Source organism: Ptychodera flava, chromosome 19 (assembly GCF_041260155.1).
Source record: "Ptychodera flava strain L36383 chromosome 19, AS_Pfla_20210202, whole genome shotgun sequence".
Lineage (NCBI taxonomy): Eukaryota > Metazoa > Hemichordata > Enteropneusta > Ptychoderidae > Ptychodera > Ptychodera flava.
Window position 1 is genome coordinate 31,969,909 of NC_091946.1, and position 24,772 is coordinate 31,994,680.

A 24,772-nucleotide genomic window follows, 5' to 3' on the forward strand; every position below is an offset into this window, starting at 1 on the left:
TCAAGTTTTCCAACAACAAATTGCAAGAAGATAGTCATGGGACATCCTGTTTGCTATTTTTCACGCAAATTTAACAAATCTCAGAGAAACTACTCTACAATTGAAAAAGAGTGTTTATCTTTGATATTAGCTTTACAGCATTTTGAAGTTTATGTTACTTCTTCAAATCAGCCAATAGTGGTTTATATTGATCACAACCCTCTTGTTTTTCTGCAGAAATTCAAAGGCAAAAATCAGAGATTGCTAAGATGGAGTTTAATGTTACAGGAGTTTAATCTTGACATTAGACATATCAAAGGCAGAGACAATTTACTTGCAGACTGTCTCTCTCGTATTTAGAGTTTATTGTTGTTCACTTTCAAGAAATTTTATTGTTGTTCACTTTCAAGAAATTTACTTTAGAGTAAAACAAATTTTGAGTACTTAAATCCTTTTCAAGATTACATTTGCAAAAGAAAGATTTTTCTTTGAAAAATTTTCTTTTTTTTGAAGAGGGGGTGTGTTATGTAGGTCATTTCCCCCACACTCATCATGACCTGAGTTCAATTAGTCTAGAACATTCTCAAGGTCACTGCCCTTGATGACCTCACAACCTTGAATTCAATTAGTCATGTTTGGAATGTTCTGGAAAGTTGATTAGTTGTGTAAGGGAGATAATTTTAGAACAGTAATTAGCATGTCAATAAAAGTTCTAGATTGTTCTTATATGCCTTTATAAAAGGGACGTGCACAGCTTCCAGTCAGACTTTTGGGATCGTGTCTCTTGTGTGTTACTAAACTCCAGCAGTAGTCATTCTCAAGACTTTTCAAGACCTTCACTGTCAACGCTGGATTTATACTGTGGACTTTGTGCAGCTTCAAGCCTGCAAGCCAAAGGACTGTTCATTCATCCGACTGACTGTTACAACTCTGAGACTGGAGCTTTGCCGTCCCAGCTGAGATAAGTAGTCTGTACACTTTTAAAGCTTGTACTCTGTCCCTGACTTAGCAATTAGTTTTGTTTTCGTAATAAATTTTGTTTAAACGTAAACTGCTGAGTTCACCCTTTTGTTCGTTTTCTCTGCCGTAACACTATATAATACTTATAGCCCCTAAACTTGTAATAATAATAATAATTAATAAAGTATTATATAGAAATAATAACACGAGTAATAATAGGTTCAATTCCGTGAAAATTTCACCATAAGGGTATTTTGGGTCGAAAAGACCAAATATGATATCGATTTCACTGCCCCATGTTTCCATGGTAACCATTTTAGGTGTTGAAAATTTCAGTTTTTCTAATATCCCTTGAAAAGTTACTTTGATTGATATGAAAATTATCTAGTGGGGAAGTTCGGGTCAGAGAACACAAATGTCAGACTTATTTTAATGTTTCGAGTTGCCATAGTAACTATTTTGGGATTGAAAATGTTACTTTTTCCCTAATTCCTATTAAAGAACTATTAATTGATGTAAAAAATTGATAATAAGGGGTTTTCTGGTTAGCACACCAAAAAAAATCACACTCATTTTAATGTGAGATGTTTCCATGGCAACCATTCAGGAGTAACAACATTTTTTTTCAGAAGTCTCACAGCTTCAATGAATTGTTTTTTGGATTTCTATATAATACTTATAGCCCCTAAACTTGTAATAATAATAATAATAATAATAATAATAATAATAATAACAACAACAACAACAACAATAATAATAATAATAATGATGATGATGATGATGATGATGATGATGATAATAATAATAATAATAATAATTATAATTATAATAATAATAATATAATTACACACACACTCACACACACAGACACACACATACACACACCACACACATATATATATATGTATATATATATATATATATATATATATATATATATATATATATGCATATATATATATATATATATATATATATATATATATATATATATATATATATATATATATATATATATATATATATATATATATATATATATTATATACAATTACACATAAATGTCCTTGTGCGAAATTACAGTGCTCGATGCCGAAAAGAGCGCATTATAAATACATAGCACAAATTACTTAAAGTAGAAGTATATATATATATATATATATATATATATATATATATATATATATATATATATATATATATATATATATATATATATATATATATATAATAATACAAAACAAAACTTCAAGTAAAGAGTAATTATATCTGTTTTATATGTGTTGTTTTAATTTTCAGGCATCTAGCAATTATCAGACTATACTTTTCCGTTGGACTTCAATCTATATGGTTCGGACGTACCTAGATACTATAGTTTTAGGTGGCTGCGATTTAATAAAAATAGTTTATATGGTGACACTTTTTAACTAACCATGAGCGTTTGTTTAACAGTATGAATTTATCAGCGTCTATGTGTAGCTTTTCTAATGGACAAATATTACATCGCTTGCTTATATCAGAATATCTCGCTGCTTTGTCAGTAATTGACCGTGATCCATCAAAACCCTGATCTTTTTCTTGAGAGAGCAAATTAACTCTTACAGTTGAATACTGTTCTCATATTTTTGTACGATTGCATTTGATTAGCGAAGTGTGTCTGAATGTGTTCTTTTGTTTCAATGCAGGCATGCATAGTCCAGGTCCAGCGACATGTTCAATGTGTTCACGTTCAGGGGGAATACGGTCGTCCGATGCAGGATCCGCCAAATACCTATATGTGCCTTTCAATATTTGTCTGCCTTTGCTGCTTCAATCCATTTGGATATGGCGCCTTCATCAAGGCACTAGATGTAAGCTCAATTTCGAAGTTCTTCCATTTTCTCATCTAGTTCCTGGAACTATATTCAGGACAGATCTGCCAGAGACAGCTCTATTTCAAATCTCCGGATGACATTGGTAACAACACTAAAATGCAAACCTATCTACCCATCCGTCCAGCAAACCAGTCAGCCACCTAGTAAACCTTCCCTATCTACCTAGTACCTACATAAATATCTGAAACCCGCCAGAGGGCAGTAGTCGTTTACTAGCGCAACGGTTCCTTTGTTGAAAATCGTTTGTACTTAGTATTTGTTCTCAGAAGTAGCAATAGGTTATTCTAGTCACCCGAATCATTTAGTATGAAAATACATCTTTATGTACCTTTAACTCATCTGTTTGATTTTGCCACATTGTGCTTCGGTATGACTTGCGTAAAATATTACAAATCTAATGTTGACAATTCCCAAATGTGCCTGTCAATTCATTACCTTAGTTTTAGTGTCTGTGGGCCAAATGACAGCATCTGTAACTTATCATAGACACTCAATTCCAACGAGTTACGGAAAGCAATTGGGTCTGGATAATCTGAGAATGTTACAGCACCATCGAACCTCAAATTGAAAGGTGGAAAGTTAGTAGGGAGGACGTTTCTGCGTTGATCTTGTCAATTACTTAAAAGAAGGGATAAGGAAAAGCTAAGTTAAGTGTAGCGTTGACGACTGTCGACTTACTTTTTCTACACAGGCACATTACGCAGTGTTGGCTGGAGACCGGGTAACAGCCGAAAACTCCTCTATGGAAGCAAAGAATTTCGCAACGGCGTCTATCGTGTGTGGTGTCTTCTTCCTAATCGTTCCAGCTGTAGTTGCACTTGTAGTGATATTTATGCTTTGAAACAGTAAACTGTCTGTAACACCACGGTCGATAGTTTGAGGGTGGAGTTTTGTAACAACTACATCAGATGAACGAAGATATTTGATGGGGGGAATTATATTTTCGAAAACCTCTTATGGAGTTTTACAAACATGTCTTATGGAAGTCATATTTTATATTATAGTAATATCAGGTAAACACAAATTCTTAAAGGGCCAGTGATACTACCTTTAGATGATTTTCTCACGATTTTGAATTTTTTATGTCAGTTGTCAGTTGCAAGTTGTTATTCATAATGTTGAAACACCCAATTAGCTGATATAAGTGTCGATATGTGTAAAATACCAAAACAAGAAAAAACGCATAAAAAATCTCATATGATATTCTGAAAGCCTAAGTGGTAAAGCGCATCTTATTCTACAAATAAACATTTTACTATAGAAGTTTCACTGTTTGCACAACATTTTGGTGTTCAACTCCGTGCAGCATATTGAAAGTATTAAGGTTGTACATTGCATGTATGGCTTTAGGCAAGAAGTCTTTGTTGATGATTGAAACAGAAAAAAAACTAAATCTTTAAAATGTTTTGACAATCTATCTGTATCGCGAAAATGAAATCAAAAATAAATAATACTGAACTTCAACAAAGTACAGTCTGAGGTTTGGAACTTTGTGTGTGGAGTATCTAAACTGTGTAAATGCCATGAAAAGTTTTTAATTCACAATTTGAAAAACAAAAGAGTGCCTACTGAGCAACAACAAAGAAAGTGTCAGGTTTGAATCTGGGGCTGTAAATACATTTTAAATTTGCCTTCACTTTTTCACTGGCCAAACTAAGTTTTAAAATAAATGGAATTCTCAGAACACATAATGTTACGGCAGAAAACTAAAAAAACTTGTTATAGTGCTCAGTAAAAGCTTTCAAACATATGTGAATATGAATGCTATCCACAAGTCAAAATCCTTCCTTGGCCATGTTGACGTCTAAAAGCGTTTAACATTTCCATAAATTAGCTCAATGTACCAGACAAGCTATCTTTGGAAACTTATCTGTAATATGTCGAAAAGAACATGCTCAGAAGATATAAGAAATATGCTAGGTGATAAAACGTATTTGATTATTTTTTAAGTTTTAGAAGAGAAACTTGCCAATTTTGAGAAGAGAAGGATCAAGTTTTCCAACTTGTGAAAATAGGAGGGTCGTGTTTTAGAAAGATTGAATCGACCTGTCCAAATTACTCCTTGACGGCTCTTCCCCACACGTGCATCTAGGAGTGGCTTATATAACTCGTTTCGTTTCAAGTTAGGCTCTCAAACTACTCAAAGGTCTGGAGAAATTCTAAATAATCGTTCGATTGGGTCTCTTACCCCAAATTTTACCTTAGAAAACATAACAACAGACACCTGTTAAAAGTATTTTCTTGGCCATCAGTTACTTCCCTTTTCTCACAAAAGGCTGTCGAAATGCCCAGTACATTTGCTTAGCTAACACTGTCTGTTTATGCAAACATGTCATAAGCTGCGGTTGTCGACGACTTAAGTTTGGTCATCATGGATAAAAAGACTTTTCAGCAACTCTATTAAAGGACAAGCTCAATTGAGAAGCTAAAGAATGGATATGTGAGTAGACATTGCAACAAGAAAGTATGGCACGTTATCATTTAAGTATGGAGGATGAGTATGTGCAAAGATAGTTAACGAGAGATAAATATTGGTTCAGTCTATCTAGTATTGGATCTACTGTCTTTAACCTATAACGGTTATAGTGATTAATTTCTCACTCATGTTATCATGGTTTTAGACCTCATTATCAGATGCATGTAAATGTCATATTATTGACGCAGAGTGCGGTGCATTTGAATTTCCATCTGTTAAGTGATGAGGCTAACAGCAAACGAAAACAGGAAAGAATGAGCCAAAAATTGGCACACTGCCTTCCATGCTACATCTTATTTTAACAGCTTTCCTTTTATGTTAGCCATGAGCAGAGATCTTACTTTTCAGAAATTAATAAGAGATTCAATGTTTTATCGTGTGTATCAGGATCGCCTTGTCTGATGAGTACTCGTTGCCGGTCAAATGTAAGCAAGTCTGTTTCTGTTGTCAGTAAAGCGTGTACAACTTTTACGAGGTTTCATGAAAGAAACGCACACAAGTTTCTATATAAATTCAACTTAAAAGGCACACGTCTATACATAAATACATACATCCTCTATATATCTATATATATATATATATATATATATATATATTATATATATATATATATATATGATAGATAGATAGATGAATAGGTAGATAGATATATACCTGCCAAGCTACATACATACATACATACATACATACATACATACATACATACGTACATACGTACATACATACATAGCATTTCGTTATGTTTGTGCATTTTTGTGTATTGTGACCATATGAAAATATGTTGTTTATACTTGGCAATATGACTAATCCACGAATTCACGTTTTTCTACTGTCTTTTTACCGCTAAAAACATGCGACGCTATTTTGCAATCAAATAAAGTAGCGGGAGTTAGAAATAATGTTCATCGTACCGTTATGACACTTTTGAATTGTGGCACCTTTATAAAGCTCAAACTTACCCAAAATTTTTTGGAAAGAAAACAAATGTCTGCAAATGCAAACAGTCGCTAATCCAAAGCTGAGGCTTTGAGTAAGACTTTTAAACTTTCTTGGCGTCACGCTGAAATGAAAAAGAAGTAGAGTATATTTTGTTTGGTTTGTTGAAGTGATGTTCTTCGCTACTCACGTTAACAGATTGTTGACTCTCTTACTTCGGTCGGCTGTTCTGGTCAACGCGAACTTTAAGAAGATAACCTTTGGGAGGAGAAGGTCAGACATAGGTATGTGTATGCGGACTCTATATTTTAGCGTAGTCAGACTAGACAGAGATGGAGAGTGAGTAAATGAGAGATTGAATGAATGAATAAACAAACGAATAAATAAAAGCTGATAATAAATAAATCGATAAAATTGCTATTCTGTAGTACATGTATTTGTTTGCAAAAACATACCTCCATGAGCGGAATTCGAAGCCTTGGCTACACAGTGGGCAGACAATAACATGAGAAGTGTGAAGGTTTGAATCTTAACAAGTTCACAGTATTGCCTTATTTACCTATGTGTGGTAAGAATCCCTTACTTGTAATGAGAAAAGGTGGGGTCAGACATTGTCATGATGGACAATTACCATTCCAGTACGTGTATATTGTGTGTCAAATTATGCATAAAACATTCTGACACGGTGCACAGTGGCAGTCCAGTAAGCCTCAAACATGATAGGTTTTAAAATGAGATAAAAGAAACGGATAACTCAAACTCGTTGCTATAGAAATAAATAACTTGGGAAAAAAATCTTGAAAACGAGTCATATGATGACCACAGTCTGACATCAAAGTCTTATCCTGTGTCCTTGTGCCATCTGACCGATAAAGTAGGTCGAGGGTCGCGTACCCGGACGAGATATATCCAAAACTCCTCGTCTATCTGGAAGATACAATTCCTAAGCATGTCAGTCGAATTCTATCAATTATATCAATTTTATTATCAATAATTATGGTTTTGCCAACAACAGGCTCACACCTATCCCTTGAATTCATTCTAATATCACAGCACAGGTATGTCAGCCGCTAGGTCACTTTGTCGAATAATTTATCTCGAAGGATTTTAGCCAGCGACTGCTGTGCTTGGTGAAGTATTGTAGATACTATGAGTTCAAACGCCATAAATGTAACAAATCCAGTAAGACTGCGTCAAATTTTATCACACAATTTTACATGTTGAATTAATCATAATCGCAGAAACTGCTTATCTAATATGTCTTTAACTTTTGAAGTTATGTTATACAATTAACTGTATGTGCCTAACTTGTGTGAGAGAGTATAGGCGTAGATGGCAGTTTCTTTGCTGGCTATTGTTGAAAGTCAGTGTATATAGTGGGTCTGTAAGTATGCACCATACTGAAACACTTCACCGACGATAACAGTATTGTCAAAGGACCTCTGCACCCACTATACTTGGTAAATAATCCTGTCGTTTCGTTATGCAACGATCGGTTTGCGCGAATCGATAATTAGGCTCTGGTGCCGTCAAACTTTATATATACCTAAAAAATTTGTTTCGATTAAATTTTAACTTGATGTTACCAATAAACGACAAAAATAGTCTTGATAAAGTTCCAAACGATGACGTCAATCTGAGATAAAAGTCCGATTCTCTTGTCACCTGACCAATACAGTAAGTACAAGGAGCGCCTGCCTTAAAAAGATCTCCACGGCTCCTCGGCTTACTGAGTGGTACAACTTCTCAGCATGTCAGAAGAAAGAGGTACGGTGTCTAGCCAAAAATGGCACTAAATCACTGGTATACTCTAAACTGTCGCTGATTGATTTGGGTAAGCTGTTAACCATAGTTACTTGCCAGTTTTAGCAAAGGTGACTCTCTGATTACTTTTGTCAACAGAAAGGTTGGTTGGGGGCGGCGGTGGCGTCCAGAGCCGACCGGAGTATCAACCGACAGTTTACGACGTAACGGCACAACCTGTACAGGTTTGTGAAAAAGGAGTGGCATTCACTCCACTCCTGGTTTTTATCGACAAGATATCAAAAGCTTAAGATCTGAAAAACAAGACAAGAAATTGTGAGAGAAAGACCATAGAATGAAAAGACATTGTAAGAGAGAAAGATTATTCTACGACTACTCTTTCCAGCAGAAAGCATTAATGTCGACAAATATTTCCTCGTACTGCGTCAAGGTCGAACGGTCTCCAGCGGCAACAGGACGACTCGACAGCCATGCGGGTTGCACTGTGAAATCAACTTGAGACCCGGACGCAATATACCCTTTACCTCTTCGGTCAATGAAATATTTTGCTTGCTCTCGCCAGAAAAAATATACACTAAATTGGATGTCAATATTCGCCGACCAATTTTACTTTTAATAAACTGAAGTCACGTTGTTCCAATCTTATTAAATGCCGATGAACAGTGGGTTCATCGGGACTTTTGTCTATTACGTAGATTCTAGATTAAACTGGCTGTATCTAGCATTATTCAGAGCCGGTACGCACATGGTAGTATATATATATATATAATATATATATATATATATATATATATATATATATATATATATATATATATATATATATATATATATATATATATATGTCTGCAGGAGAATGTAAATTTTATGGGGATTTTTTACAGGGCAATCGACAGGTTTTCATCACAAGACAGGGGAGCTTCGTGTCTGCTGGGGAATGGTAAAATTTTAAGTAGAAATTTTCCAGGGGAGGGGAAATCGACAAGATTTTTCGCCACAGGGCAGGAAAGCTTCAGCAATTCACAATGGGGAGGGAAGCAGGCAAAAATATGTGGGGAGTGAAAACGAAGTTTAAGTGCGAAAGGGTAAGTATAAAAATTTCAGTGTGCAGAGGAAAAATAAAAGTTTAAGGGAAGGGAAAGAGGGCAAATTATGAATAGCTAATTAATTACCCTCTGGACTTAAAACTAGTCAGTTCACATTACTTGTCCTGCACAATATATCTTATCATGATAAGAACCACTTTAAAAGTGCATTGCTCGTTGGCTGCACATGTGGTATTCTTTGACAACGAACGCTGTGCCTGTATAGACATTGACTTTGCTTCTCTTGTTAAGCAACTGTGGATCAGACATTAGCTCCCCTAAAAGACTTATGGAATTATACCAAGTGCAGCCAAAAAAAGGAACATGAGGGTAGGGGAAATTTTAATTTTGCTTTGGCAGGGGACATATTTTTAGCTGACAGGGAGCAGATTTTTATTTTTTTGTCGGACAGGGCAAATATCAGTTGATTGGCCTGGGGACCGGGTCTGGGGAAAACACGAGGAGAGTGGAAGTTACTTGTAAAACGGGGACAGGGAAAGCCCATTTGTAAAATTAAATATGGGTAGGGTGTTTCCGGCGAGAGGAACACAGGGCAAGTCCTTATGCCTGTTACGAATTTATTTTTCAGGGCTGGGGCAAATTGGCAATTTTAACATCACAGGGCAAGGGAGCTTCATGTGTGCAGAGGAAAAATAAAAGTTTAAGGGAAACTGTTTTCTAGGGCAGGGGAAATCGACAGGTATTTTAGCTTCAATAATTCAAAATGGGGACGGAAAACAGGCAAAAATATGTGGGGATTGAATAAAAAATGAATATTGAGTGCGGGAGGTTAAGTCGAAATATTTTTAACTGAGGGCAAATTATGAACAGCTAGTTAATTACCCTCTGGACTTAAAATTTAGTCAGTTCACATTACTTGTCCTGCACAATATATCTTATCATAATATGGACCCCTTTAAAAGTGCATTGGTCGTTGACTTCACCTGTTAAACTCATATTGACAGTTTGTTTCCATATAACGGTGATCTAACCAGAATCTTTCCATTTTACTTACTTTGCAACCAACGTGCCATCGATCAATTTCAAAAGACAGCAATCACACTCAAGGAAATGTCATTTTATAAAAAAAACCCACTGAAATCGGTAAGGCATGCTACCTTGAATCTTTGTGTAAGTGTGTAACGAAGTCAGAAGTCGTCAGACGTTTTGATCATTGACTTTTAACTTGGGTGTTCCACTTATGCTGTATGACTTGTAGCTCAGGCTGGATTTGTGCTTGAGTTAACATACAGCAGCCAACACAGTGTCATGCAGAGACGATAATTCTTGAGAAGGAGACTTGCTTATTACGTCACATTCACGTCCAAACAGAGATCTAACAATTCCACGTAAAACTACTGACGTTATGATGCCAAAACTATGAAGTTCATCGTATCATGTCCAAAGGCTAGCTTAATTGACTATCCATAGTCATGTGACAAAATTGTTGCCACAGATTCGTCAAAGATACAAAATATTTAAATATCGCTGTTTACGTTAGACTGTAACATCACATTCTAGGATCTCCTTGCTTTCTTTTGTTTTGTTATTTGTTTAATTAAAAGAGTGCGATAAAAAAAATTAAGCAACTTGCAATTGCCTAATGTGATCATCAGATTAGCTTCTAAGAAAGCTAATCATAACACAATGCCATATAATTAGCGGATTAAAATATTACCAGTTTTTACCATTAAGAAGCTTTCATGAGGGAAAATGCCAAGAGAGTTTGACCGGTTAAGAAGGGCTTGACTACGCAGTTTCTGCGTAGTGAAGCGTCATTACGTATTCATGGTGACCCCTGGCCAGCTGTCAATATCTTTGGGGGCTTTTGTCTTTTGGCCTGCTTTGCATATGCGTCGTTGGACACGACCTGCCAATCACCAAGGTAGTCAATTAAACTATTAATTGACTGTTTACCGACCCAATTAACACTATCCAGCAGTATCAGTCATATTTTAATCGCGTGGCCCGGGTGGGCACAACGTAGGAACGCGTGTATTTCTATGTGTACGTTTCACTTGTGGTGTTGTTTGTACCATCGTGCGTTTGAAGTCCTTGTTTCACCTACAGTATTACCTTTAAGGTGACAGGCTTACTATTAATGTCATTGCACCGAGTTCTGTCCACGGTGAAAACCACCTGTTTGCCTACTAATTACTGCCCGCCGCTGCCCGTCCTGAATGTAGCCTATCTATAGCTACAGTAATCAGTCAATATATAATACCCCGCGCCTTATAATTTTTATATAAACCACAGTCTCTCTATCCACGAGGGACTGTGTATAAACTTATAAAATCATAGTCCGTGCCGTAAAATTGTTGACTTTCGATGCAATATACAGGTTGATCGTTGAATCGCACCGGCGCATCCATGTTTACTTGCCCCATAAGCTTACTACTCTGTAAAGGGTAGTAAGCTTATGGGGCAAAAATGAACACCGGGGCGAAACTTTTTGTGAACCCATGTGAAAACATAAATCATTTATCAGTTTTGATATATACTCCTAAATTGTAAGTTTGATCAAAATCGAGACCACATTCAAGGGCTATGCAGACTGTCCATGTACGCACACACAGTGACAAGAAGGCGGCAAACACCTACTTACCAAGCACATCGAATCGGCGAAAAGAAGCATAAAAAAGCTATAGGCTCATCGCCAAAACAAACGCGCCAAGCACTAACAAAAACCCATACCAAGCGGCCCTTTTCAGGGCCACCAAATACTCCAAAAAGAGAACTACCAAAAAAACATAAAATGACATAGAACACACAAACTCTTGAAAGAAGTAACAAAAATCGTACACATAAAAATAACGTAACAGAAAAAATGGCCGTGGAAATAAATCAGCTATTTCCAAAGAAAAGCCGACAACAACATGAAATTCAACAACAACCTATCATGTCGCTCAAACTATGAAACTCAAAAAAAATAGTACTAGGCAAAGGCCTTAAAATTAATTCGGACGCCAACAAAACCAAACAGAATAAAACCACCTCAGGATTTCAACAAATAAAGTCGTAAAATGTGACTACGCTACATCGTGAGACACAAACAATCGCAACAACACAAATTCAAAGAAAAGTCAAATTGGGCTCCACAAACAACAAAAACCAAAAACTTGAAAGCTATCTGAAGCTGCTAAACTCGCACTTCTAGAGATACTCTTTCAAACAAGGAAACAAAACATGTCGCGTGCTAAAAGAATCGCGATAAACCAGCTTGCAAACAATAGAAAAATTTCGGGAAAAAAACCCCTCGGCAAGGGTCGGGTTTTCGTTATTGTCAACACAAACGATTACGTACTCGAATGCGGAAGGCAATTACGCAACACTCAGTATTATACACAACAAGCCAGAACAAACAGTAAACAAAGTAAACGAACTATGAATCAAAATGTACGAGAACAAGCACATCAACCAGGATACTTGTGAGTATCTTGATCCAATAAACATAAAATCCGTACCCCCAGTGGTACTTATTGCCTAAAAATTCACAAACCCCCGCAAAAATGTAAAAGACACACCAGTCAAAACAAAATTTACCGAAGTAAAGAAACATAGAACAAACAAACCGAACCGCCAAACGGACTCACAACGTGACCAAAAATTAATATACTTGCCTCGCTAATCGAAAAGCAAGACCACTAAAATGCATTAAAATAAATTTTCACAAACACAAACTAAGGAAAGAATCTACACCGCGACTGATGAGAAACCACACCCGGGTTTCGAAACGCAAGCGTCAAAGGGCGACTCTATCAACTTTTGTAACAACATAGGTCCGGCTGCGTCTCGCCATAAGCTTTCCACACACAAACTAAACATTACCGTACACACTAATCCAAACTTCTCTACAAATATCCAAAGTTAAACAAACATTTTTATTAACACACACAATCGGATAAGAATGTAGGAACACATTTTCTAAACGAATCAAACACAAACTCGACACAAAAACATTTAGGATAGTTAGGTGGGGAGCCTCTTTCACATTTTTTACATCTCGCTATACTATCTACGATTCTAAAAATAAAGTCATCTGCCACTTTTTCTGTATACGCGGTTTGGCAAAACTCATCTCTTCAATCGAAAGTCGGGTGATTTCATGGTTCTTTGGGGTACCTCGAGCTTAAGGAATGTGGTTATATTCGCGATGTTTTATTCGAAATTATTTATTTCTTCTAGGGCAAATGCACGTAATTCATGCTGTTGGAAATACTGGCCGCTCATAAACAAGACAATAAACTCAATATCTGTGCATCTTTACTTTTATTGTCAAAGTACCACCGACACCCACAAAAAACCAAATGGTTCAGTCCACACGTGGGTTCAGTCCAGGTATTTGCAACGCCAGTCACCTAGGCGACGGTAATCCGCAACACTTATCACCATCGGGAAGGTACTCCTCCCCCTATACCACTGGCGATCCCACCCTCAAGGCACTGCGTCATTCGACCAAGCATTGTATTGTAATTTCCTGCATAAAATTAACAGCGAGGTCAACCGGTCAAACTGTCTTGGGATTTTCTGGCATGTTGGTTGTATGATAATCATGAGTTATGAAAATATTGATTTTACACCTGGTACTATCAAACAAACAATTATCTTTGCATAAACATTCACAGGCATGACACAAATACCAAACTTCTTGACAATGTGACTTAAAGGTCATGCTGTGATTGACACAAAGGCACTGAAATGATAATAATAATAATAATAATAATAATAATAATAATAATAATAATAATATATATATATATATATATATATATATATATATATATATATATATATATATATATATATATATATATATATATATATATATATATATATATATATATATATAGTGTTGCTGCCAGGAATTTTAGATCAGGGGACATTGTGTCCCACTACCATTTATTTTTGGGGACATTTTGTACATTTTGGGGACAACAAGCAGTTTTCAATCAAATTTTGCATTATTTTGTAACACATTAGTTTCACTGAACAAATTTCAAGCTACCGGGACCGCATCGCTATGCTTGAATTTCAGAAAATTGAAGCAGTATACCATATCTGCCGCAAATCAGAGCTCTGACGGACTACAGTCAAGCAAATTATGATATCAAGTGCAGAGTTTTAATTACTTTTAATCAAATAGCCAGCTCTGAAAGTACGTTGTGTAAGCCTCACAATAATTATGCAAAACAAAGATCATCGTCAGTAACAGATATATGATTGAGAAACTGTACTTCTGTATTTATATCTATTTCTCGTTTTATGCATGTAGCAATCATCAGGCTAATTTTTCGTTTGGACTTCACTCTTATTTCAATGATTGGAATTTACCTTGATACTATAGTTTTAGGTGGTGCTGCAATTAAATAAAAATATTTGTTTTGATTGTGACAGTTTCAAGCCAACTCAGAGCTTCTTAACGCCAGAGATTTATCAACGTTAATGTGTCACTTTCCTGATACGCAATTATAACAAAGATTGCTTATATTACATTAATGCGCTCCTCAGACAGTAATTGGCTATGGTACATCAAAGCCCTGGTCCTTTTCTTGAGAGGCCAAATCAATTTTGACAGTTGTCATTACTGCTCTCATACTTGTTGTTACGGAATGATTTCACGTGTTAGCGAAGTGTGTGAAGGTGTTATTTTGTTTCAACGTAGGTATGCCCAGGCCAGGGCCAACAACATGTAAGATATGTTCATATTCAGAAGGACTTCTCTCGTCCGATGAACAATCCGCCAAACGACCATCTGGTCCTTGCAATATTGGCCTGCATTTTCTGCTTCTGGCCACTTGGATTGGTCGCCATTATCAAGGCACTGGATGTAAGCTCAATTTCGAAATTCTTCCATTTTGTTATTTGAGTTTCCAGGAACATTATTCTCAATAGACCTGCCAGAGATAGCTATGGCATTCGTATTACCAATGCGATCCGTAACTAAAATACCAGCCTACTAACCTATCTACTCTACCGTTCAGCCACCCAGTAAACGTTGTTTATCTACCTAGTAAGTCTTACACATGTGACACCAGAGCAATAGTCGTTTATTAGCACTATGGTTCCTTTGTGGAAAATTTCGTATACTTACTATTTGTTCTTTAGAAGTTAAGCTGTAGGTTATTCCTCGTCAACCTAGTCATTTAGGATGACGACTGTCTACTTACTTTTTCTACACAGGTACATCATGCAGTGTTAGCTGGAGACCTGGAAAGAGCCACAGACTCCGCAAACAAAGCGAATGAATTCGCAGTAGCGTCCATCGTATTAGGAATCTTTATCATAATTCCAGGTTCAATTTTATTGGCACTACTAATTGACAACTACTAGTAATGATGACTTTTGATGATGTTTTAACTACGTTTGTTTTTAATGTCAACCATAATTTCTTGTTCTACTGCCCAAAGTATCTTGATGTAATCAGTATTCAGCTTATCAACTCAGCCAATACGAGTGTAAATTCCGTTGTTATTTTTAGAATGTGAATTCTGGTCTGGACTAGAAGTCAAATGGAAAGAATAACAGTACATTTTATACATAACACAATTTGAACTAATTTGGAATAATTGGATGGGAAAGTATGGCCATTTTAACCTGCAAATGTATGCTCATCTGCTCTTCTTTTTAAGTTACACATTTGTTTTTGTGAGTATTTTGTTATATTGCAACATTCAGCTATATGGCACCTAACACGTTTGAGAAAATTTCAAAAAGATTCCAATTATCCAAAATTAGTTCCAATCGTGTTACATATAGACGCTATGTTTACAAGCGAAGTAATGGGTGTTTCAACATTCTCTCGGGAGAAGAATGATATTTTGCAATTGACTAACAAAATAAAAATAATGAAAAAATCTTCAAAAGTCAGCATTACTGGCCCTTTACGAATCAAACATAGTAAACGCCATGGTTGATAGTTTGAGGGTTGAGGTTTTGCAAGAACTACATCGGATGGAGAGACTAGATTGGAGGGTAATATTTTGAAAACACCGTAATGGAGTTTTACAAACTTGTCTTATGGAGGGTCATATTTTATATTATCGTAATAGCAAAATGAACACAAATTCTTAAAGGGCCAGTAATACTACCTTTTGACGATTTTTTCACTATTGTTATTTTTTTATGTCAGTTGCAAGGTTTACTCTGAACATTATATTGAAACACCCCTTTAGCTTGTGATAACAGTGTCTATACGTGTTAAATGTTAAAATAACAAAAAACCTTAACAAGGTCAAATGACATACTAAAAGGCTATCTGGTAAATCGCATCTTATTCTACTGATAAACATTTTACTGAAGTACGTTTATATATATATTGTTTGCACTAAAATGTTGTGTTTAACTCCGTGCAGCATGTTGAAAGCCAGTATTAAGGTTGTATTGCATGCAAGACAAGGCTGTGGAGCAAGAAGTCTTTGTTAATGCTTGAAATAGGGAAAAATTAATCTTTAAAATATCTTGAATACTTATCTGTATCTAGAAAATAAAATTAAAAAATAAATAACACTGAACTAAAACAAAATACAGTCTGACACTAAGGTTTGGAACTTTGTGTGTGGTGTTTATAAAAATGTGGAAATGCTCTGAAAAGTTTTTATTACACCATTTGCAAAACAATAGATTGCCTACTGAGCAACAACAAACAAAATGGCAGGTTTGAATCTGGCGCGGTAAATACGAATTCAAAGACTTTAAGGGACAGCTAGCGGTCAATAATGGTTCAGGATAAACAACCGTCATCCACTTGCTCACTGCCCTAACTAAGTTTCCAAATATATGCGATTCTCACAAAATGTTGCCCCAGAAAACTCAAACAACTTGTCATAGTAGTCAGCAAAAGCTTTCAAAAATGTGATTGAAAGTCTGACTCCTTCCTTGGTCATGTTGAGGTCAAAAAGTGTTTAACATTCCAGCAAATTGGGTCCATGTACCAGTCACGCTATCTTTGAAAGCTTACTTATAATATGTCGAAAAGTAAACGCTCAGAAAATATAAGAAATACACTAGCTAATAGAACGTATTTCTGTAACTTTTTTTAAGAAAAGGATCAAGTGTTCCAATTTCGTTAAAAAGGAGGGTCGTATTTTAGAAAGATAAATTGGGGAGAGTCAATTTTATTGAATACTCCTGTCCAAATTCCTTGACGGCTGTTCCCAAACACATGCATCTAGACGTTGCTTATACAACTCTTTTCAACATTTCTACGTACAGACCACTGAATTTTATAAAATCGTGAAATCCACGAATTTCGTTTTTAGGTGTGACACTTAAACTGCTCAAAAGTCTGCTGAAATTCTAAATAATCGTTCGATGGGGTCTCTTACCCGAAATTTGACCTCTGAAAACATAACAACAGACACCTTTTGAAATATTTCCGTGCCCCTCAGTTACTTTTCTGTCGAAATGCCCAGTCAACTTGGTTAGCTAAGACTGTTTGTTTATGCAAGCTTATCATCAGCTGCGTTTTTCGACGACTAAATTTTGGTCATCATTGATATAAAGACTTTTCAACTACAACTCTATGAAATGAGAAGCTCAATTGACATGTTAAACGATCGATATGTGAGTATAGACATAGCAACAAGAATCTGTGGCATGTTATTATTCAAGTATTGAGAATAACTATACGCAAAGACAGTTAACCAGAGGTAAATATTGGTTCACTTTATCCAGTATTGGATCTACTGTCTTTAACGTGTAACGGTTATGGTGATTAAATTCTCATTCATCTTGTCATGTTTTTAGAGCTCATTATGTGATGCATGTGAATGTCACATTATTGACGGGGAATGTGGTGCATTTGACTTTTCATCTGTCAAGTGATGAGGCCAACAGCAAACGAAAACAGGAAAGAACTTTGTTCCCAAGTTAGCCATGAGCAGAACTCTTACTTTTAAGAAAATACTGTCTCTGGTGTGAGGTTTCATGAAAGATGCGCACTTATAAGTTTCTTTGTCTTTTCCATATAACAGAACACGTCTATACATAAATACATAATAATTACATACATTTAAGATAAATAATACATGGATAGAATGATAGACAAAGAGACAGAGAGACAGATAAATAGATAGTTGGTAGATAGATAGATAGATAGATAGATAGATAGATAGATAGATAGATAGATAGATAGATAGATAGATAGATAGTCATACATAAATACATACGTATAAACGTACATATATACATTCATACGTATATACGTAGATAGGAAGAGATATAGATAGATAGATACGGACACATATGCATACAAACGTACAAATGTACACTACATACATACATACATACATACATACATACATACATACATACATACATACATACATACATACATACATACATACATACATACATACATACATACATACATACATACATACATACATACATACATACTTACATACATACATACATACTTTCATACTTTCATACATACATAGATGCATGCATGCATGCATGCATGCACGCACGCACGCACGCACGCACGCACGCACGCACGCACGCACGCACGCACATACATACATACATACATACATACATACATACATACATACATACATACATACATACATACATACATACATACATACATACATACATACATACATACATACATACATACATACATACATACATACATACATTATGGTGCATTTTGAAATGATCGAAATTAGGAAGTGCATACTGGTTGCAGACGATTGTTCGACCAGTTGAATCATTGATTAAAAATTGACTTACTCAATACTACCTAATAATAGACAAAGGTCGAAATAATCTCCCTCTACATCAGGTTGTTATAAGACTTGAACGACGCAACATAGGCTAATTACAAACGACATCGGTCGGGTACAACAGTCGCTCGTGTCTTTTCTTCCTGAGGCTCGCAGGGGAAATGTTCCATTAATCGAAGGGTACAAAGTACATTACACCCACATGCTAATAATACACACTGTAACCCATGGTAATATGGGTCGCCATGTGACTTTGACACACTAAAAAACAGAATTTCCAACTTTGGTTTTGCTCAAAGTCAGGTAATTGTGCTGCGATATTTCTCTCACGATTTGTCTTGTCTTGTCAGAAATCGTATTGATTTCTAGTTAATAAAAACGAATAGCGATATGAATGTGAATGTTTTTGTATAAAACCTGTACTAGCAGTAACGTCGCTATGGTAAACTTGCTGTGCATAACGTAGATAGTATGATCGCCATCGCTGCCCGTGTCTAATTGTGCTGTTGAATGAGTAATCACAATGTCACCTTCGCACAACTGGGCAGGTAGCGATCAATTCAATGTAACTACCTTTTAAAATATCAGTGACAATTAAAACTTCCTGTATTTATGTGTAAATGTTTGTGCGCGACATTGTACCTTTTCCAACTGACATACTTAGGAATTGTATCTTTCGGATAGACGAGGAGTAGTTTCGGAGATATCCTGTCCGGGCACGCGACCAACGACCTACTTTATCGGTCAGTTGACACAAGGACACAGGATAAGATTTTGATGTCCGACCGTGGTCATCATATGACTCGTTTTCAAGATTTTTTTTCATTAGCTGTTTATATTTATAACAGCGAGTTTAGTACAACAGTTACTTGAAAGAGGGGTTGAAAAAAGACAAGCGAACTAACTAGCCTTGACGGCTGTCGAATAACCTTCTCTTTACAGGTAGGTGACGCAGTATTAGCTGGTGACCCGGTTAGAGCCGAAAACTACTCTGTCTGAGAGAAGATTTTCGCAACGGCGTCGGTTGCGTTTGGTGTTTTCCAAAGAATATTCGCACTAATCTTCAAACATTGTAATATATTCTGCGACGAGGCGTTGAAAAATTAGTTTTAGGGTGGAAGTTTTCAACAACTATACATCGGATGAACGAATACAATTAATTTGATGGTTTATAAAACAAACGAAAAAAAATAATTCAAAAATCCTGGAGGGAAGATCACCCTTTTTGCAAACTTGCCTTTCCGTAGGGTCATGTTTATATATATATATATATATATATATATATATATATATATATATATATATATAATATATATATATATATATATATATATATATATATATATATATATATATATATATATATATAATATTCATTTTGTAAAGCTAGATTAACTCAAGTTCTAAATGTTGTGGTCATCTTATTGAGACATTATCCAGTCATGTTAGCAAAATGCTGAAGGGAACAAACGATAAGCTTATACGATTAATTTAAACCATTACTAGTGACAGAAGAAAACTTGTCTCTCTGGTATGCGTTGTGATACTATGGGCTTCAGCTTCACCTATTTCACTTAGCTTATCTAGCAAACCGCGTCCTACTCCACAGATGAAGATATGTGATAGGCGTTTGTATCATTGGCATTTTCACTGTATTTCACTCTCCGCAATACATTTTTGTGTTCAACTCCGTGCAGCGTGTTGAAACGTCAAGGTTCAGTTTGCTTACAAGGCAAATTATGCACAGCTAATTGTTGAAAATTAAGTCCGCGTTATGAACAACACCATGGCTGGTTATACGCATGTCTTTGGTGACATACGCGGCATGTCTTTTGTTCCATGGTCGTCTCGGTAGACTATTGGCTTTTCATGTTAAAATGAGCTTCAAAGGTGTTAAACTTTTTGGAGGGTTTGTTTGTGGTTGATAATTGCACGAGAATATGCGAAACATACGACGAGATGGCATCGTACTGCCAGTCGCGTAGCAACCATAGTTACTTTGTGAGCTCTCAGGCCAGAAACACTTCTTCACGCCAATCAAAACATAACACGCCAGCAGTTTCATAAACATGTCCTTCCTTGACGCACTAAACTCGACAGTCCCTCGTGCCTTCTTTGACGCGATTCACTTTATTAAAGTGCGGTAGCAATCCATGTAGGCGATCGAGCGCCGAAGGCGCGAGATTGAGTGCCGAACGCACGTGTAAAAGACGGTATGACTGACCGTAAACCATTGAGTAAAACCATACAGTATCGATAAAAACTTTCAAATTTGGTTCAAACACGCTCATTATATATTCATAAAAATATGAGAGGAATTTTTAAAACGGTAAAACTCACTTTCCTGAAGCTCAAAACACTCCCGTTTTCGCCAGCACGTCAATTCCGCTCAGCACCACACGACAACAACAACACAAACTTTGCCGAACATACTTTCGCTTAACAATTGGCGAAAATCCGAAAATGGTCGGCACTCTTCGGAAAAGAGAGGCGAGAGCAACCTGAGGCGAGGCAAACATGGATAGGTTACGTAACCGCTTCACGCCTTAAACAATACCCGTTGCGAGTCTGTGGTTTTGCCTATGTTTGTATGTGGTTTTGCCTAAGGCCGTGGAGTAAGAAGCCATTGTTGACACGTAAAACGAACGAACACACAACAAAGAAAAGAATCTGAAAAATATCCTAATAACGTCTGTACTTGAAATGATTTTGACATAATTAATAAAATAACATTATGCTACCCTAAATTAATCCTTCGAGGTTTGGAAGTTTTTGTATGGAGTATAGGAAATTGTTTAAACACTCTGATGGTTTTTCTACTTCACCATCTGCATAACAATACGGGTGCCCTGTTAAGCAAATAAAAATGTAGCAGGCTTGAATGTTGTACTGTTAAAAGGTTTCAGAGCCTCTAAGAGATAATGTTTCAAAACCGATTCAGTAAAAAAGATCAACTAAATCTGTTCATCGCCTCAACGACATTTCAAATTATAAATTAACTTTCACACGGTAAACATTGTGTTGCGGGTAAATACTCCAAACCAAAAATTTGTTATGATGTGCAGCAAAACATTTAAACGGTTGTGATTGCATACAAATCCTAAGTACACGACTGCCTACTTTCCTGGCAATGTTGAGGGACATTCGAAAAGGATTTTACATATTATTTCGGTATTAGCTCCATGTAAAAGGCAAACCAACTAGACACCTCTGTTGGCATAAAACTTCGCTATTTATACATTACGGGCCACGGGAATAACATCCGGGATTTCCACAAAAGTTTTACTTCTCTGATGACCGAAACTAGTCGAGGGTTTCGAGAAATTCTAAATAATCCAGGATGTGGTCAATCTGTTGAGTTATGAGACGCACAGCTTACGAAAACAGAAAAAAGAACAAGGAAAAATAATAACATCGTCGTATACACATTATTTTAGTCCGTTTGTTTCCCTGGTAGCCATGACTATAGATCTTGCATTTGATTTGATTGCATAACAAATGTGGGGTTTAAGTACACAACGTAGAGAGAAGGGTCTATTGTAGCAAATATATTTACTAAAAATATAAGATTCAAGTTACACAAATATTCGAGTTTTATTCGTCTTTCTGTTGATACCACTAAATCGATCATAAACAAGCAAACCAAAGAGTTCAACTCTTCGAGTTAAAGCAGTGAAAGTAAACGACATAAGCGCTTTGACTACTCTCTTTTCAAGCCCAGCATTGTTAGCAACCTATTTTGTCGATTAGTTTGTTGTACATAGGACTTTAACAGAGAATTGGGAGTAAATACACATCTGTTAATTGGGAGATCAACGTATACTAACCGCCAGGACAGTCTGACGGGAAATATCGTGACTGGTTTCTTTACAATAGCGTTGTCTTCAAGTTGTGTAGTTTCTCATAATAAGGTTGGGAATCTCGAATGACATCTTGGACATATTCTGGGTATGAAGAGGCATCTATCTCAGAGACACTCTCTTCATTTGTAATAAATCCGCTGCTTTTCATCACTGTGCCGTACCAGGCATCGTCCCAGGACCAGTCTTCTAATCGACCGGGTTGCCAGTGAAGCATGCTTTCTTTGAACTCAAACCCTACAAAATCACAGAACTTCTTCATGGTGGTTGCCGGATCACGAAGCAGATCATCATCAGCGTCGATAACCATAGGTGTTTGACCTTTGACATCACTGATGTATCTGTACAACTCCCACAGGTCGTTGTAACCTGCAAAGTTCGGCAGAACTTCGCACAACTCTACCTTTAAATTTTCGGAGAGGAGGCACTTATAATTGGATGTGATAGCTTTTACAGGATTACGGATCAGGAATACATGGTGATATCCATTTGGAACGTACTCAATTTTGCCAGCCAAAACCAGAGAACTCGCGATATCCTTCAAAAAAACCCCTCGGTATCCAGGGAAGGTGCCCTCTAGGAGACTTTTGACGTCACTATACTTAAAGCCAGGAATAGGCTTGTCAACATGGTAATGTGATGTAAAGGCAACGCGTTCTTCACCAAAACAAGCTGCTTTGCCAAAGTATTCATGATACACTTTGACATCCTGTAGACTCCGAATCGATTGTTCAAACGCTGTCGATACACATCTGAATGTTGTCCAAAGGGCAGCCCTGGAAAATGACTCGGAACTTGAAGCATTCATCTTTTCTTCTGAAAAATAAAATATGAAATGATATGTGCTGCCCGTGCGCAATACTGCTGTTGGAGGTTAATTTGGTCGCAGGTAAGTATATTATGATTGTTAAGAAAAAATATTCCGAGCTGTATTTATGACATTGAAACAATCACTAAGTCATAATAATAAAGAAGCGATCTTCAAAGATTAGAGTGTTCTTTGCCTTACAAGAATAGAATTCCAACAATCCTTCCACTGCCAATGTGATCTGCTGAGTACAATTGTATTGAAGGTCGGAGGAAATTTTATTTTCAGAAAATTCCCTGAAATAGCCTGTGACGATTGGCTGATGTCATTACGAATCCGACTCAGTGCCCATTTCCCTCAACAATCAACGTCAAATTGGTGTAAAAATGTCAGCCTTTTTCAGTAACATGACCCGGCTCCGTGGTGACCTCGATTCTACGAACGATATCCTATATGCACCCTAGAGCGTTAAACGTGCGTAATTGTAAGTCCCAGGTAAAATGTAGTGCTGGATGTACAAGACCAGCGAATAAAGACGCTAATTCTAGTATTGAATGCATACATACTTATTATTGTAGCTCGCGACCGTGGCCGACACGACAATAAACCTCCTCGGACTGTAGTTTTGTCGTTCTGTTTTGATCTGCGCGTTTCCTCGGTCTATTTTGAGTATAACCCGGAAGTATTTGAGTAAACAGTTTGCTACAAACGATAAGGTCAAAGTTTTCGCAGAATAAATATAGGACCTCGAAAGTGAGCATTACTTAAAATTGTATTGATACATGAGTATCTATTTCCCTTTTTTGTTGGAGAAATCTGTTCAGATGATGTATTATTATGTTTTCAAAGATAACTTGTAACTAAAGCACTTGAGCGGCGCAACAGAGTACATCATGGCGACAACAACAACATCGTTTGAGACGTTCTACCGAGTACCTATAGTCATTGACGTAGAACGTCTCTCCCTTCTTACGTCCATGCTTTAACCACCAGCAAAAAATGTTCCACTATTTCTATCAAATGCGAGAAATTTCGTTAGCGTGCAGCATGTATCCTTGGAAACCTAAAAAGCATAAAATTGCAACCTACTGTAAGTAATGCGTCATGTGAGTTATTAGCCACGAACAGATAAACATAGTGGTATACGGGACAACCCCTCTGTGCGTGTCAGAACACGATACCTGTTCCTTGTTGAGTCATCAACGTTAAACTTATATATGCATGAATTATTTTTTTTTATCATAGCGGATACCATGAGTGAACCTGTTTCATCAAATTCTTAATAATGATCAGTGTCAC

At 36.4% G+C, this 24,772-nt stretch overlaps 2 protein-coding genes and 1 long non-coding RNA gene across 4 annotated transcripts in view; 2 read left to right on the forward strand and 1 right to left on the reverse strand.

Moving 5' to 3' along the window:
* The window catches only part of LOC139119293 (proline-rich transmembrane protein 1-like), a 43,677-nt gene extending 39,402 nt beyond the window's left edge, over positions 1 to 4,275 (forward strand). For both annotated transcript variants that reach the window (XM_070683037.1, XM_070683036.1), the window contains exons 3-4: positions 2,625 to 2,789; positions 3,505 to 4,275. In XM_070683037.1, the coding sequence (XP_070539138.1) occupies positions 2,625 to 2,789; positions 3,505 to 3,654 (315 nt within the window). In that variant the 3' untranslated portion in view covers positions 3,655 to 4,275. The remainder of the gene's footprint in view (positions 1 to 2,624; positions 2,790 to 3,504) is intronic.
* Positions 4,276 to 7,888: 3,613 nt separating this feature from the next.
* LOC139119294 (proline-rich transmembrane protein 1-like) lies at positions 7,889 to 16,596 on the forward strand. Its single transcript, XM_070683040.1, has 4 exons — positions 7,889 to 7,992; positions 8,128 to 8,213; positions 14,737 to 14,901; positions 15,255 to 16,596. The coding sequence occupies exons 1-4, from the start codon at positions 7,977 to 7,979 to the stop codon at positions 15,402 to 15,404; spliced, it is 417 nt and encodes a 138-aa protein (XP_070539141.1). The 5' UTR covers positions 7,889 to 7,976; the 3' UTR covers positions 15,405 to 16,596.
* A 5,778-nt stretch (positions 16,597 to 22,374) lies between these two features.
* Positions 22,375 to 24,161, reverse strand: LOC139119295 (uncharacterized). The gene is made up of 2 exons (XR_011548895.1): positions 24,040 to 24,161; positions 22,375 to 23,481 (listed from the first exon to the last, which is right to left on the reverse strand). It is a non-coding gene; the product is annotated as an uncharacterized lncRNA (long non-coding RNA).
* Between the last annotated feature and the right edge of the window lie 611 nt (positions 24,162 to 24,772).